The 17,994-nt window shown below is 42.7% G+C and overlaps 1 protein-coding gene across 1 annotated transcript in view; it reads left to right on the forward strand.

Moving 5' to 3' along the window:
* The first annotated feature begins 1,729 nt into the window (after positions 1–1,729).
* Positions 1,730–17,994, forward strand: part of LOC126278612 (uncharacterized) — a 1,203,842-nt gene continuing 1,187,577 nt past the window's right edge. The window contains exon 1 of the mRNA XM_049978854.1: positions 1,730–2,106. Within this exon, the coding sequence (XP_049834811.1) occupies positions 2,040–2,106 (67 nt within the window). The 5' untranslated portion in view covers positions 1,730–2,039. The remainder of the gene's footprint in view (positions 2,107–17,994) is intronic.

Here is a 17,994-nt window from a genome sequence, read left to right on the forward strand (position 1 = left end):
GTGACGTAACGCCATTTTATCATGAGAGAGGGGAGTAAATTTAGTGTGAGAGGCGTTCAATGAATTCAAAAGTAAAGTTCTATGTACTGACTTGGCGTTCCAAAGAATTGGAAAAGGGCACAGATCATCCCCGTTTTCAAGAAGAGACGTCGAACAGATGTGCAGAACTATAGACCTATATCTCTAACGTCGATCAGTTGTAGAATTTTGGAACACGTAATATGTAGGAGTATAATGACTTTTCTGGAGACTAGAAATCTACTCTGTAGGAATCAGCATGTGTTTCGAAAAAGACGATCTTGTGAAAACCAGCTTGCGCTATTCGTCCGCGAGACTCAGAGGGCCATAGACACGGGTTCACAGGTAGATGCCGCAAGGCGTTCGATACAGTTCCCCACAGTCGTTTAATGAACAAAGTAAGAGCTTATGGACAATCAGACCAATTGTGTGATTGGATTGAAGAGTTCCTAGATAACAGAATGCAGCATGTCATTCTCAATGGAGAGAAGTCTTCCGAAGTAAGAGTGATTTCAGGTGTGCCGCAGGGGAGTGTCGTAGGACCGTTGCTATTCACAATATACATAAATGACCTTTTGGATGACATCGGAAGTTTACTGAGGCTTCTTGAGGATGATGCTGCGCTATATCGAGAGGTTGTAACAACGGAAAATTGTACTGAAATGCAGAAGGATCTGCAGCGAATTGACGCATGGTGCAGGGAATGGCAAATGAATCTCAATGTAGACAAGTGTAATGTATTGCGAATACATAGAAAGAAATATCCCTTATCATTTAGCTACAATATAGCAGGTCAGCAACTGGAAACAGTTAATCTCATGAATTATCTGTGAGTTCGCATTAGGAGTGATTTAAAATGGAATGATCCTATAAAGTTGATTGTCAGTAAAGCAGATGCCAGACTGAGATTCATTTGAAGAATACTAAGGAAATGAAATCAGAAACCAAAGGAAGTAGGTTACAGTACGCTTGTTCGCCCACTGCTTGAATACTGCTCAGCAGTGTTGGATCCGTACCAGATAGGGTCGATAGAAGAGATAGAGAAGATCTAACGGAGAGTAGCGCGTTTCGTTACGGGATCATTTAGTAATCGCGAAAGCGTTACGGAGATGTTAGATAAAGTCCAGTGGAAGACTATGCAAGAGAGAAGCTCAGTAGCTCGCTACGGCTTTTTGTTGAAGTTTCTAGAACACACCTTCGCCGAGGAGTCAAGAAGTATATTGCTCCCTCCTACGTATATCTCGCGAAGAGACGATGAGGATAAAATCAGACAGATTAGAGCCCACACAGAGGCCTACCGACAATCCTTATTTCCACGAACAATACGAGACTGGAGTGGAAGGGAGAACTGATAGAGGTACTCAAGGTACCTTCCGCCACACACCATCAGGTGGCTTACGGAATTTGGATGTTGATGTAATAATTTTTCTCCGATTACCTTAATAGGACGTAGATGAAGCACGTAACTGTAGTTGCCCGAAATGTGAAAATTAGCCCTGCTGGTACACGCTCGCGGGTTCTTTTTTTCCCTCCCGTCAAGACGGCGTCCCGCCGTGCGACCTCTGCAAGAAGCGGCGCGGAGCAGCGCTCGGCCGGCGACGCCGCGACGGCGCCAGGGCCCGGGAGCAGCGGCGCATGCGCGCTGCGGGACCGCCTTCCGCCGCCGCCGCCGCCGCCGCCGCTGGACCAGCGAGGCAGCACCAGCACCAGTACCGCGGCGCGACGCCCAGTGGAGACCCGCGCGCGATGACGTTCCCCCGCGGGCCGCTCCAGCTGCCAGCACGACTCGCCGTGCCTGCTCGCGCGCTCTGACTGCCGGGAAAAACAAAACAGCAACAGACGTTCTCTCTCTCCCGACCTCCTCTGACGAGTATCTCCTCGATCGGAATGCCGTTGCGTTGACGCGTTGCCACTGTACACAGTCTCGTGGCCTTCGTCTCTCTCGAGAGAAGCTAGCCCGGTACCAGTCACTCGCGTGCCGCATCTTCCAAACGCATTCGCGACTTAGACAGGCGCCCGCGATGGTGGTGAGAGCTTCGCGCTGGGTGACCACAGCGCTGTGCGTCCTCTTGGGATTTGCTGCACACGGTGAGTCGCTCGCAGCCTTCTTTGGCGCGCCCCTCTCTTCGACGGCTTCATGCATTGTAAGCAGCCGAGGGCCACCACCGCGGGCCCGAAAAGAGGATTCCCTCGCCACCTACTGGAGACACCGCTCTGTGGAGGCCGCTCTCCGCTACTGCCGAAACACTTTTCCCGGTGAAATGTCGCCGTAATTCGCCCGCGTCCTGCAAACGCGCTAGAGGCGTCAACTTTTGCGACGGGTACGACGGACAGTCTGCCCATTCCCTATGATGTTGTGAAAGACAACAGAGAAACGATTCCACCAAATCTTCCCTCGAAACTGATCGAAACAACGCCTAAGTATAAACCTAGGCTTCCGCAGATATTTTCACACTAAATAAAATTTTTCTGTCTCTGTGACTGCATCGTTAATGTATAAAACTACCGACGTTTCGGTCCCTCTTGCAAGCGACCTTCTTCAGGGTCTTTTTGTCTTCAGTAAAGAAAAACACCCTGAAGAAAGTCGCTAGCAACAGGGACCAGGGACCGAAACGTCGGTAGTTTTATACATTGACGATGCAGTCACACACCCAGAAAATTTTTATTTAGTGTCACAAATTCTGCAGAAGCCTACGTTTATACGACGTTTCGGTCCCTGTTGTGAGAGACCTTCTTCAGGGTGATTTTCTTTACTGAACACAAAAACACCCTGAAGAATGTCGCTTGCTACAGGGATCGAGCCGGCCGCGGTGGTCTAGCGGTTCTAGGCGCGCAGTCCAGAACCGCGCGACTCCTACGGTCGCAGGTTCGAATCCTGCCTCGGGCATGGATGTGAGTGTTGTCCTTCGGTTAGTTAGGTTTAAGTGGTTCTAAGTTCTAGGGGACTGATGACCACAGATGTTAAGTCCCATAGTGCTCAGAGCCATTTGAACCATTTTGAACAGGGACCGAAACCTCGGTAGTTTCCTATATTCACAATGCGGTCACAACCCCACAAAAAAATTATTGAAAACACCTGAGTGATTGGGAATCTATACGAGCACAACTACAAAAAAAAGTAAATTTTGTCTGGTGGAAAGGAAAGTTTATTGCATAGTAAAATGTTCAAGTGTCCTAATCTTTTGCAACATTGAAACAGTCCATCTGAACACAACTACTCAGTGTGTTGCATTTATAATCGGTTTTCAACTTTCTTCTATTCCTTTCTTTCGTAATTTACCTCCGACAACGACCTACACTGTGACAGTTGTCCTTTTGGCAGCGGATTTTTTTTATATGTCTACGTTGATATCGCCCCAAAATCCTTGATGTTCAGCGCTGTATGGACATTGCTAGCATTTAATAAGAAAGTCAGGATACAGGAGAAGATTTCCTGGCACGTGGTAGAATGCAAAATGACAAAACCTTTAAGCGATGTACCCTTATCTTCAACTTTGGAAATTAGGTATAAATAACAGTGATATGCTCAATAAAAATAGCTCAGAAATGTTGGTGAAGGTAAGGCCAAAAATCTCTCTCCACACCAGGCTCTCGTTCCATTTATGCGGTGCTTGCGTGACAGTCAAAGCGGAATTTTTTGGTCCCGACAGCATTTTGCAGCACATGACGGGTACTATTCTGATATTTTTCCAGAAGTTTCATTATGAATGAGCACTGGTGAATTTTGTTTGGCTTTCCACCGAACAGATGATACAAACGTATTGTTTGAGTAAAGAATTGCAAAGATGCAGCGTTACCTCACTAGATAAGAAGTCCCGTACCGTGATTTAATTCTGCCTTTGTGATGTGCCATCGGTCGAAGAGAAGGGAGATCTGTTTATGTTTCATAGGTATCCTGCAAGTAGTTCATGAAAGATGGAGTACTGCATGCAGAAGCATAGGAAAGGGAATTGGCCTACTTACATCTTTGCACCAAATCTTCCCGTCTTCTGAATATTTTTTGAAACATTAGGTATGTTGGCGCTAAACGAGACACTTTTATGTAGCAGACTTTTCTTTTTACCGTGAGTCCGTAAGTCAGATTCGATGTTGTGTTGTCTGCGAGGTTGTCTCTGTATTATGAGCACTGGAAGAAGCCTTATTGTTTGTGTGTGGGGCGAGGGCGGGGGGGGGGGGGGGGGGGGGGGGTTTGGAGGGAGTGAGAAGGTGGCGGGAGGGGTGGAGGGGGGAATGGAAGACATGTTTCTCCACGATACTGAGAGGACGTCTCGTGCTCAACTTTTCGCAATCTACTGCGAAAATGAGGAGTAGCATTTTGTCGCAATTTTCAGATGGTCTCTTTTCTTCAAACACATGGTTTTCTGTTATTCATTGCACATTTTAATTCTGTTTTTGCACATGAGTTGCAATTTAGACCCCATAATATACATAATAGTCACTTTTAAAACATTTTGCAAACTTTAACGAAAATTTTGTTGGGATATTAGCTGTTATTAAATGCACTCTAAATTGAGAAACGACATCGTAACCTCCTAAGGTGTTATTGTAATATAACAATATTATTTATTTCTGTCACTTCTTTCTCACTAAGGAACCATCTCCGATAGAGCATAGTATAGTGAACTCACAAGTATTCCAAGTTTAGTTAGTGAGCCGTCTCCTTGCTACTATTAAAATACTTTTTCCTTGTTAAAACTCAAATGGTTTTTGTCTGGGAGAGGATTTTACCCTTCACTGCGTAAGTATATAAACGAATTAAAGAAATGTAAAGAAACACCACATGCTTTTTAGTATTATGTTTGGAGATGCATCCGTAACAATCGATTTACCTAATAACTAATTCTTGTACTCAGGAAATAGATTCGTTACCCCTGTAAGACCTTGGACTGTCTCTTCTCTGGAATGGTAATATCCCTTCTAAATTTCTTAGTGTTATCTGTCACTGTTTCCCTTGTGGGAATATACAGGGTGTTTCAAAAGTCGACAGAAAAACTTCAGGAATGGGTTCCTCATACAACAAGAACAAAAAGTGTGTAACAAATACGGTCTTTAAAATGCAAACCCTAAAACCTATGGGCACGTCTTTACCTTCGACACTGCGAAACAAATCTCGTTTACTGCAAGTTTTTTTTCATGTTTTGGGAGGATTTATCATGGACCAAAACAACAAAAATTTGGCTAGTAACCTTGGGCTCTAAAATGCAAACGTTAAGGTATCTCTTGTTGTGGTTTTCGCTACTGCCAAGCACATCTCTTCTATTTAACAAATTAATAGGCTCTTATATATTCATTTTAGAGTCTGTGTTGACTGGACTTCTTTTTCTTGGCTTATCAGGGAATCATTCTGAAGTTTTGTAGTCGACTTTTGAAACACCCTGTATCTAATCACTTCTAATCTCAGTATATGCCCTGTATTTACTCATTTGAAGATGTATCATGGGTACTTGTCTATAGCTTTCTGACAATTGTGCCTTAATTGCTCCGTTTAACTCATATATAAAACCAATATGAAAGCTTTTTTGAATGAGTGTTATGAAAATTTTGCGAGTTGGTATTGTATCTTTAAAGTGATCGTTTGTGGCGTTCCTAGCAACCACATTCTAAAGTAACTAAGGAAGTCACTTTGGGTCTAAGACTTACGATTCAAATCCGCATGTGGACGCCGTAATTCAAATTGTCCACGGTATCGTGTTTCATGTGACAACTGGAGCCTCTCCATAAACAGGCAACAGTCGTTTCACATGTCCCACCCCCTTAAAACGAGTTAGTGGTACATTCCCAACCACCTTAACCTTGACGAGTTGTTAATCACTTAAATTCTTTTTATTCAATAGTTCCAGTCTTTGGTGCGTTGGAGGATTATTGTGAGAAATCGTAATTAAATTCTTTTACTGCAAAGGAAAACTGTGTAATGAAATGTTGAAACAATGAAAGTTGCAAATAAACATAGTAGGAGTTATTGTTGGGATGTAGACAACAGTGTTTAACTATGTAGATACGTATTTAAAATTAGCAACAAAATTTAAAAGGAAGTGATGAAGGAAATCATTTCAAATGTTTTTCTTTGTCTAGTGTGAATGACGTCCTAAATGTAATACGTCCCAGATTTATTGAAAAATTACTTTTACTGTTGTAGCTAATCGGATTTAGAGGAAATATGTATTGGAAAAGTGAGTACCGGATAAAAGTCCTAGTCTACTGTGTTCTGCAGGTGGCTGAGCGATGTGACGTCACTCTGGTGCTTGGTAAGACAAATTGTTATTGGTCGATCATATTGAGGCGTTGTTCCTAACTTCGAAGAAACAGATCTGTGAGAAAACCGATCAATGAACAGCGGTATAATGCGTGTTTCAATGTTGTGCTCACTTTGCATCTGACAGTTTGACAAACGGAAACAAAACACTGGAGAAAAGCTTATGAACGCTTGACTCTGCACTTGCGCTCATGTGTGAGTGTGTTTGTGCTCGCTCACTAGCGGGCGCATGCGTTTACCCGTGAGAGGGAGAGAGACAGAGAGATAGAGAGAGAGACAGAGAGAGAAGGAGAGAGAAATGAAAGCTGTTCTCGAGCCTGCCGTAGGCAGAAAATACGTAATCGCATTTCAAATGCGAAACAATAACGAAATAGCTGTCTGACGCCCACGGCGTGCTCCGAGTTTAATATAAAACAGAATTTCAGCGGAAATTGTTATTTCCAGAGGCTTCGTACTGTTCTCGTGGAAGTGGTAAATATTTCAACGGACGTTAATACTTCTGCCCAACTACACCGTCAATCTCTTTGCATTTAACTGCTCGGATCTTGCTTTTGAAACGGTTTTCACTAACAACTAACTGATTCACGAAGGATTTTTGCGTATATCTACACACATTAAAAATTAAAGTCCCCCGCCTTGGTTTTCATTTCGTATGTGAAAAGTAATCTGAAGAACTACTGTAGGGTTTTGTTAAAGCTTGCATTAGTAGATAAACCGATTCAGGAGGAAAGTTTGTATAAATGTGCGCCGCAGAAACATGATGCTACCTGTGCGAGGCCTGTGGGAGGTCAATGGTATATAAAGGGCAAATATCTCTTGACTAATTATAGATATTGAAAACCGATTTTCACAGGTATGAAAGTATGCACATGAAACTAAAGAGTATAACACGTAAGCAACATTATTTTCGACACAAACTTACGTTTACTTTTTCTTTGTTAACGACTCCCCGTATTATTTCTTACGCAATCAATAATATGAAAAATCGCAAAATGAATGGCGGTGGTTGCATCCCAATACGTCAGTTACATCCCGAGAAATTTTTAAGTGATGTTAATGCTCGAAATCAACGAAACGCGCCGCTATTGCACCTACTGAGATGCAAGCGTGAACCTTACGTTACTCGCAATAGCGATGTGATTGATGTACTACAATGCGACAAACGCTGTACTAATGGATATTTACACTTTTATGAAGTGTGTCGGCCACAATACAGATGTCCAGTCAAGTACAATGAAAAATAAGGGAAAGTTTATTCCTCTACACCTTACCGATCTTTCCTATAATACTAGAATGGAGATAACGGTGACAAAAAACCGACTGTAACAGGCCAGAGTAAAAGTAAGTAGTGGCTGACCAAGGATCTAACAGAATAGTAAATGGTAGTTATATGTAGTTGCGCGACTGGAGAACTGCATTGATTCTAGTTCACTGAATAGAATTGTAAAGAACAAGTTCAGCGATTGTTGCTACGTACTACGTAAGTTACATCGCGATTACGAGCAATGTGGGGTTCACGTTTGCATCCGAGGAGGTGCAATATCGGCGTGTTTGTTTATTTGAAGCGTCAACTTCACTTTGCAATTTCTCGGGATGAGTGACGTATTGCGAAATCTGTTCTTTTTGTAATTTTTCATGTTACTGAAAACGTAAGAAATAATACGGGCTATCTATTTAAAACAAAAAAACATAAAATGCTTTTTTATTCCAGTCTCTGATCACAGGCGAATTCTTTAGACGATGACCGGTTTCCGTCTGTAATGACCATCCTCAGATCTTTTATACATCATGTCCTAAAGTGATACAACCATAATGGCATCGTCAAAACATATAAATATAATCAACCTAGCATCGTCACATAGATTTAAGATATGGTGTAGAATAGGCCACATCGTCCACATAGTGATTATTGCCAACTAGCTAGTTGAAAACTGGGCCCTGTATCAGACATACGTTAATTACACGACTTCAAAAATAATGAATTAGGAATTAAATGGCTATTAAATCAGAAAAGACTTACAATTAAATCGGTTTATCCCATTAAAAGAAAATTGGACAAGCAATGATAATATTATTCTGGTAAATACTTGCCCAATCTAATAAAAGTGTCTGGGGCAGGACTAAAAGTCGTGTGAACGAAACAACTGCAGCCGTCAAGTTTTACCATCATTATCATCACGTTAATGGGAAAGACAGATCGTTATAAGGAATTGAATGCGTTGAACCTGCGGTTGGAGCTTAAAGCAAACTGGTCATCGAGCGCGCATGCAAAGTGAAGCTTGAAGCTGTGAAATTGTATAAAATGGCTACATATTATCTCACCCGTGTGGCTCGATCTCATCATAGGAAATTGTTGGTGGAGGCTGAAATGTATGCAGAATCAGTCATTGTCGGATCAAAAATGACTCTTGCCAAAGGCTAAGTGCAGATCGGCCCGAAATCTCTCTAAATTCCACGATACATTTGCTCTGGCGGTGGGCCCTGGTAGTCAAGGCCATACGATGTTAAACGATGACGGCTCTCTACTAAGAAGTAATTTTGTACAGAATGTTCGCTAGAAGAAATTTTCGCGATTTCGCTCTTAACATTTTGCCTCGGGTATGAATCACCAAAGCGCCAACCTGTAAAAATTTTCCTTAGAAAAAGCTAAGCCGTTTCCTTGGCCATTCTTTACATAGTTAACCAATGATGTGCGTCCCACAATTTAACACTGGAAGAAGGTGTCCAACTCTCTTGCCACCTCTCTCTGTGGCCGGTGATATGAGCCATTGGCAACACAGTCGAGTTTCTCTTTCTAACCCCTACTTTATTCACATTAAACAATACTGGCAGTTCTTATGTTGCGTAAACTTTGAATTTTGTCAAGACAATGGAGAGCGGCGTCACATGCCTACAAAGCGCCCTAAAAATGTGTGCGTCCGCCCCATTTTTCAGATAGAGTCAGTAGCATCTGGCAGTATGTACGGAAAACGTAGATTTCTACGTTTTCTGCTCGATAGTGACTTCACTGACTTCTATAAAAAAGGCGTTCCTTCTCATTCCACTTGCGGGTTGTACAAATGATGATCACGTCTAGGGACCTTGCATCACAGGTGGAGGTTTTATCTGTGTTTTTCTGCACTCCTTCGGGCTTGCAACTGCGGTACTACATAAGACTGTCCGGTGGGCTCTGGGAAATTAACCTGTTCATCTCCCAGCACTCCCTTCTGAGAACCACTAGAAAGGTGGTGGCCTACGTGATTCCACAGCGCTGTCGCCTCATCCCAACATGCTTTCAACTTCCTCTCATTTGCAAAAGGCACGAAAAATTGAATAATTATTCTTATCGAATGGGTCTTGCACTATAATTTTATATATGTTACAAGACTGTTTCTCTAAAACACAGCCGCATAATAAGAAGAACTCTGACTGCCTCTCTGAAGGCTAACCAAACCTGTTCTCATCTGTGCCGACAAAATCCCCCTATTCACACTTGTTGTGGGATTTTACTCTGTACACTTAATGGGCTTTCTGGGCACTGTATTCCGCTGTGCCTTAAAGCGGACGCATTTCTGGAAGTTCTTGTGATTAGTAATGCTCCATCTTTGACAACCACTCATGGTCTGTTAACAGCAGTTAGCTCCACCTTAAACATGCTACAAACAATTATGTTTTGTGTTATAGGACTACAAAACGTACGTGTCAGGTATTGCTCTTTCAAAGTATCTCAGTCTTTGTTTAGGAAGAATATTTTTTTCTTAAAATATTCTCGCCGCGCGGGATTAGCCGAGCGGTCTAGGGGGCTGCAGTCATGGACTGTGGGGCTGGTCCCAGCGGAGGTTCGAGTCCTCCCTTGGGCATGGGTGTAATGAGTAAGCTTAGGGTCCGATGACCTTAGGGTTAAGTCCCATAAGATTTCACACATTTGAACATTTTTTTAAAATATTCTCATTAGAAAATGTTATAATCTGTATAATTTCGAGTCTAAACGTTTACGACATCCTGTGTGCTATCAAGGTCAAAGACAAGTCTCCTGCGGTGTGCAGACTTCGTGATCTTTCGCAGTGTGAAATTGTTTTGCCTATCTCCAGTCGACATGTCCTCCTGTTTAGCTGCGCGCCGGCACGGTATCTCAGCATGTTCGGTCAGAGGGTTAGGTACCCTCTGTCACACAAAAACCGAATGAACCGATTAACGATGAACGTGAACGGATTCATGGGATGTCCGCCGCGAGCAAGGTGATCCATGGTTTCCTTCAGCAGCACAGGTCACCGAATGTCATGGCGGGGAAGCTTCCCCACGTCGACTGACGAGACGTCTGACGACCGGCGTGCGCTCCTTGTCTTGACACTGACGTCCAGTCTGCATGTTATACTGTCAATGGGGAGCAAGCAGGCCGGTCACGCCTTCAGAGGGTTCACCTCGCAGACAACCCGTTGTGTGTCGACTGTGATGTTATGAATACAGACGAGCACCGCCTGATGTGCAGATCGGCGAGAGCTGTCTGGTTCTTGGTGAGACAGGTGTTGCCCGTAACTACCCGTACGACTCCTCATCAGGCACCTACTTACCTGCTCCGCTTTCGGGACGCGGGATACTGTCTGAAAGCGAAGACGAACTCTGGGAGATGGATTTGTGGAGGCGCAGCACACTACTGGTTTGCTGACGGCGAGAAAAGTATCCTTGACTTCTGGCAGTTCCTTCATGAACGACACTGTGCAGTTGTCCGCAATTCAAAATACAATTTTTCTCCAGTTTCCTCTGCAGTGTCTTCCATAACCGACTTCAGAGCTGGGATGTTCTTGTCATGAAGAGTTGATCTCGGCCTCTTGCACACTTAGGACCGATATATCCACTGATAATGAGAATGTTATTTCAAAAAACAAAATACGTTTATAGTCTTAACTAGTCTAACGTCTTGCTGCGCCCTACTCCTCCTCGCGTTACGCCTGTTTCCTGATATTCTTGGTCGTATTAAGGACAAAAATAAATAAATAAATAAAAATAACAAAAAAGAATAAACGATCATTGTACCTTCGGTCTACGTTCACTACGCTTTACTTGGTTTCTGTAGGGTGGGAACTGGACCTGGTGGCCAGGACTCTGCTGACGACCGCTGCGCACTTTGCCCCCACACCTCCCTTTGGACTTCTCGAAGGTTCCTTAAAAAAAAAAAAAAAGAAAAAAACTGATTGGTAACGTATTTGCCTACCATTCAGCGGGCATGGATTCGATTCGATTCCCGGCGAGGTTGGAGATTTTCTTCACTCGTGGACTGGGTGTTTTCCTCTTCATGGTCACCGACATGTAAGTCGCCCAATGTCGCGTCGTCTCAAATGAACCTTGCAACTCGGTGGCCGAACTTGGATGTCGGATGGAGCCTCCCGGCCATCAGTGCAACACGATCATTTTCTTCCAGTTAATATATATCATTATAGAAATGAAGTAGTTGGACCAAAACTCAGATTCCTGAAAGTTATTACAGATTCGTGGGTGACAATCTTGTAATAAACAACCTGTGCAAGATCCTCTGTGTATAGTGTATAATTTGTATCAAAGTGTGGTCCCAACAATTACAATAATTGGCACTCATGTTCTGGTGGCATAGACATTTCAGTTAGGAGGCTTTTCACGGTAGAACACGACAGAAATCTACTTCTGCAAGTAGCAAATGAAAGCATAGCTGAAACCGGATTTCGTAAATGAAACAGTTTCTGTTCCAAAATACAGCATCATTTTACTTTAGGCTGCTGAGGAATGTCGATGTTGGTGTGGATAGTCATTAAAAGCTATTGAAAAGAAGCGAGCTGGGTTTGATTCTCGGTGTAGCTTGCGGTTTTAACGTGTCACAAATATTGTTGTTTATCTATTTACTTTTTGCCTTTGTGTGACTGATCATTTTATGTCAGTATTATTTCTCTCTGTAACTGGTAACAACAGTAAAACCAAAAATGATTAATTTTGGTAGGCCGTCTTTCAAAATGTGCAAACTTTAACTTTTTCTTGGCAGCTTTCGCAGCACCTCGTTTCTCCGACACAAATGAAATTATAGCCCGGTTAAGCAAAACATTTGGTTGAAAAGACAACAGTTGAGTCTGAAACTACTGATTTTCTTCCTTTTTTGTGATTCGCTTACCAAGACGTCAATAAATACTCAACGTAAGATATTGTACTTTTCACATGCGGTAAAGTTGTCTCAGCATCAGAATCACACACGACGCAAAGTTTCTGCAAAGTGAGACGGCTTGCAGTATACCGGCAACTTGTTGCTGTTTCGCTCCCACGGCCTAATTGGAAACTCTCGCGCAAATAGAGGGATAAAAGCGCCGCGCGATCGGGGCTCACAGTAGCCGACAAGCGGGCAGGTGCGTCTGTCGCAGCCGACGCCGTTGACAGACTCTTTTTCGGTTCGCGCGCGCAAGCGAGCGTTTTTGTAGCGGGTGGAACGTTTATACGGCTCAAGAGCCTTTTTAATTCCGGCTCGCGATATGCTGAATGACGTTTGATTAAATTTTTTTGTGAAGTTGGTATGTTTTAATTAATGCGCCTAGGGCTGTGGGTTGCCGGGTGCGGGCTTGCTGCCAACTGTCGCTCGCGTTTGCGCCCGGAAAGTCACGCAATCTCCTACTCCAAAGACATTTAATCCATCGCACGAGCTTTGTAAATATTTGTATTCACAAATTGTTTGAGAGAACGTTTGTCATTAACTAGTATTGACTTTCGATTCCATGCGTAAAACTGTGATACAGAACCAAGAATTCCATAGTATTTTGTGAGTAGAAGCAATTTTTTAAATAATAGGTTTCAGCTATCAGTCGTCCTTCTGAAATATTATTGGCAGATCTAGATTTCAACTAGAAACTAGCCATCCTCTGTGTACTATCAGTTTTGATCAATGCATATAATGCCTGTTTGTCGGGCTTCATTCACAGTTCATTGAATTAGTATTCAGTGAACTGTGAATGAAGCCCGACCAACAGGCATTAAATGCATTTGTAGTGTTGGCAGAAGAGCCAACACCGTGTTACTACGAGAGACCGAAATGAACGCGTTTTAGCTCACACAGGCTGGCGTGAGGAGGGAAGAACTATACTGACGTGAGGTCTGGAACATGACAAGGAATTAGAATTCAGAAAGCGGACGTAATTAGTTTGATACTTAACTGTAATCAATTAATGATGAACGTCGCTCTTGACGGTACATCAGTCACAATATTATCTGTTCAGAAGACATAGTAACTGAATATGGCGCCTTGCTAGGTCGTAGCAAGTGATGTAGCTGAAGACTACGCTAAACTGCGTCTCTGCAAATGAGAGCATATGTAGACAGTGAACCATCGCTAGCAAAGTCGGCTGCACAACTGGGGTGTGTGCTAGGAAGTCTCTCTAGACTAGACCTGCCGTGTGGCGCACCTCGGTCTGCAATCACTGATAGTGGCGACACTCGGGTCCAACATATACTAAGTGACTGCGGCCGATTTAAAGGCTACCACCTAGCAAGTGTGCTGTCTGGAGGTGACACCACAGCATTGAACAAAATGACAGTGCACTGAGGATGGCTAGTTTCTACCTGAAATCTAGATCTGCGAATAAAATTTGAAAAGTACGACTGATAGTTGAGATCTGTTATTTACAATTCAATAACAGTCGCAGCATGCAACAGCCTCTGAATGTTTGGTAACCTGAGAAGTAATTTTATTATTAGTATAGACGGCGCTTTAGCGAATGTTTGTCACTAGTAACAATTGTTCTGTGAACTGTTGTGGTGTTTCCATTCTGACCGATTTATTTTCTGCTTACCATCTTACTGCACTGATCATTCTGACATGATGTATACCAAATAAATTCTTTTGCAAAACGCGATTGAGTATGGCGGAATCAACATATTGATCAGACAGGCAGTTAAATTGCAAGTCGGTTAGCCGAACATAAACACAGCTGGAGGTTGCTGAAATATGATTCTACATGTGTTTTGAACATGGGTGTTATTCTGCAACCGTACACTGGTTTCATCGTAGGTTTAAATAGCCAACCGGGTCCACATCAACGGTAAGTAGGTTGACCTAGGTTTCGACACTACTAGTGGTGTGGTGGTCGTGGTGGTTAGTGGTTAACGTCCCGTCGACAACGAGGTCATTAGAGACGGAGCGCGAGCTCGGGTTAGGGAAGGATTGGGAAGGAAGTCGGCCGTGCCCTTTCAAAGGAACCATCCCGGCATTTGCCTGAAACGATTTAGGGAAATCACGGAAAACCTAAATCAGGATGGCTGGAGACGGGATTGAACCGTCGTCCTTCAGAATGCGAGTCCAGTGTGCTAACCACTGTGCCACATCGCTCGGTACTAGTGGTGTCATCATCAGATTTAGCAACATTTATTCGAATGACGACACGCCTGTGTCTAAGCCTGCGTCAGTGTACGTACCGTTTATGTGCAACCGGTTTGCTGTTTAAGCCTATGATGATCTTACATGTGTGCATCATGTATGTGAGGATCACAGCTACCGGCCCCTATGTCCTCCACTCAGCAAATAAAGACCAAAGCTTTATCTGTTGGAAAAGCTGGATATCAACACACATTTCGCCCACAGCACTCATTTAATATTAAATGGCGACATACAAGAGAATACTTCCCCTCTCCTTCATTTTACACATTTTCCAATGCTTCTCACACCGTCTATCAAATTTCATTCCACAACTTTTTTAATTTATTTGTTTTCAGTTAGTGTCTATTTCACAAAAAATTCTTCAGTACTCTTTTCATAACTTATTTTTATTTTATTTGGGTTGTTAATTTATTCTATACTGTTACATGTTTACTGCTTATCCGGAACTAATGTTTACGGTTTTCTGGAGTGTTCCTCCTGAATTTGGTTTATGTTTGTTCTTGTTGTTCTTGTGCTCTTCAGTCCTGAGACTGGTTCGATGCAGCTCTCCATGCTACTGTATCCTGTGCAAGCTTCTTCATCTCCCAGTACCTACTGCAACCTACATCCTCCTGAATCTCCTTAGTGTAGTCATCTCTTGGTCTCCCTCAACGATTTTTACCCTCCACGCTGCCCTCCAATACGAAATTGGTGATCCCTTGATGCCTCAGAACATGTCCTACCAATCGATCCCTTCTTCTGGTCAAGTTGTGCCACAAACTTCTGTTCTCCCCAATCCGATTCAATATCTCCTCATTAGTTATGTGATCTACCCATCTAATCTTTAGCATTCTTCTGTAGCACCACATTTCGAAAGCTTCTATTCTCTTCTTGACCAAACTATTTATCGTCCATGATTCACTTCCATACATGGCTACACTCCATACAAATACTTTCAGAAATGACTTCCTGACACTTAAATCTATACTCGATGTTAACAAATTTCTCATCTTCAGAAACGCTTTCCTTGCCATTGCCAGTCTACAATTTACATCATCTCTACTTCGACCATCATCAGTTATTTTGCTCCCCAAATAGCAAAACTCCTTTACTACTTTAAGTGTCTCACTTCCTAATCTAATTCCGTCAGCATCACCCGACTTACTTCAACTACATTCCATTATCCTCGGTTTGATTTTGTTGATGATCATCTTATATCCTCCTTTCAAGACACTATCCATTCCGTTCAACTGCTCTTCCAAATCCTTTCCTGTGTCTGACAGAATTACGATGTCATCGGCGAACCTCAAAGTTTTTATTTCTTCTCCGTGGACTTTAATACCTACTCCGAATTTTTCTTTTGTTTCCTTCAGTGCTTGCTCAATATACAGATTGAATAACATCGGGGAGAGACTACAGACCTATCTCACTCCCTTCCCAAACACTGCTTCACTTTCATGTCCCTCGACTCTTATAACTGCCAACTGGTTTCTGTACACATTGTAAATAGCCTTTCGCTCCCTGCATTTTACCCCTGCCACCTTCAGAATTTGAAAGAGAGTATTCCAGTCAACATTGTCAAAAGCTTTCTCTATCTCTACAAATGCTAGAAACGTAGGTTTGCCCTTCCTTAATCTAGCTTCTAAGATAAGTCGTAGGGTCAGTATTGCCTCACGTGTTCCAGTATTTCTACGGAATCCAAACTGATATTCCCCCAGGTCTGCTTCTACTAGTTTTTCCATTCGTCTGTAAAGAATTCGCGAAAGTACTTTGCCTCCGTGACTTATTAAACTGATAGTTCGGTCATTTTCACATCTATCAACACCTGCTTTCTTTGGGATTGGAATTATTATATTCTTCTTGAAGTCTGAGGGTATTTCGCCTGTCTCATACGTCTTGCTCACCAGATGGTAGAGTATTGTCAGGACTGGCTCTCCCAAGGCCGTCAGTAGTTCCAATGGAATGTTGTCTACTCCTGGGGCCTTCTTTCGACTCAGGTCTTTCAGTGCTTTATCAAACTCTTCAGGCAGTATCGTATCTCTATCTCCCATTTCTTCTTCATCTACATCCTCTTCCATTTCCATAATACTGTCCTCAAGTACATCGCCCTTGTATAGACTATATACTCCTTCCACCTTTCTGCTTTCCCTTCTTTGGTTAGAACTGGGTTTCTATCTGATATTCATACAAGTGGTTCTCTTTTCTCCAAAGGTCTCTTTAATTTTCCTGTAAGCAGTATCTATCTTACCCCTAGTGTGATAAGCCTCTACATCCTTACATTTGTCCTCTACCCATCCCTGCTTAGCCATTTTGCACTTCCTGTCGATCTCATTTTTGAGACGTTTGTATTCATTTTTGCCAGCTTCATTTACTGCATTTTTATATTTTCTCCTTTCATCAATTAAATTCAATATATCTTCTGTTACCAAAGGATTTCTACTAGCCCTTGTCTTTTTACCTACTTGATCCTCTGCTGCCTTCACTACTTCATCCCTCAAAGCTACTCATTCTTCTTCTATTGTATTTCTTTCCCCCACTCCTGTCAATTGCTCCCTTATGCTCTCCTTGAAACTCTGTACAACCTCTGGTTCTTTTAGTTTATCCAGGTCCCATCTCCTTAAATTCCCACCTTTTTGCAGTTTCTTCAGTTTTAATCTACAGGCCATAACAAATAGATTGTGGTCACAGTCCTCATCAGCCCCTGGAAATGTCTTACAATTTAAAACCTGGTTCCTAATTCTATGTCGTACCATTATATAATCTATCTGAAACCTGTCAGTATCTCCACGTTTCTTCCATGTATACAGCCTTCTTTTATGATTCTTGAACCAGGCGGCTTCCTCTTTCATTTCTTTGTCCCAGTCAGTATTCATCTACTACGTTTCCTTCTCTCCCTTTTCCTACTACCGAATTCCAGTCACCCATGACTATTAAATTTTCGTCACCTTTCACTATCTGAATAATTTCTTTTCTTTGATCATACATTTCTTCAATTTCTTCGTCATCTGCAGAGCTAGTTGGCATATAAACTTGTAGTACTGTAGTAGGTGTGGGCTTCGTATCTATCTTGGCCACAACAATGCATTGACTATGTTGTTTGTAGTAGCTTACCCGCATTCCTATTTTCCTATTCATTATTAAACCTACTCCTGCATTCCCCCATTTGATTTTGTTTTTAAATCCCTGTAGTCACCTGACCAGAAGTCTTGTTCCTCCTGCCACCGAACTTCACTAATTCCGACTATACCTAACTTTAACCTATCCATTTCCCTTTTTAAATTTTCTAACCTACCTGCCCGATTAAGGGACCTGACATTCCACTCTCCGATCCGTAGAACGCCAGTTTTCTTTCTCCTGATAACGACATCCTCCTGAGTAGTCC

The sequence above is a fragment of the Schistocerca gregaria genome, chromosome 6, assembly GCF_023897955.1.
Source record: "Schistocerca gregaria isolate iqSchGreg1 chromosome 6, iqSchGreg1.2, whole genome shotgun sequence".
NCBI lineage: Eukaryota > Metazoa > Arthropoda > Insecta > Orthoptera > Acrididae > Schistocerca > Schistocerca gregaria.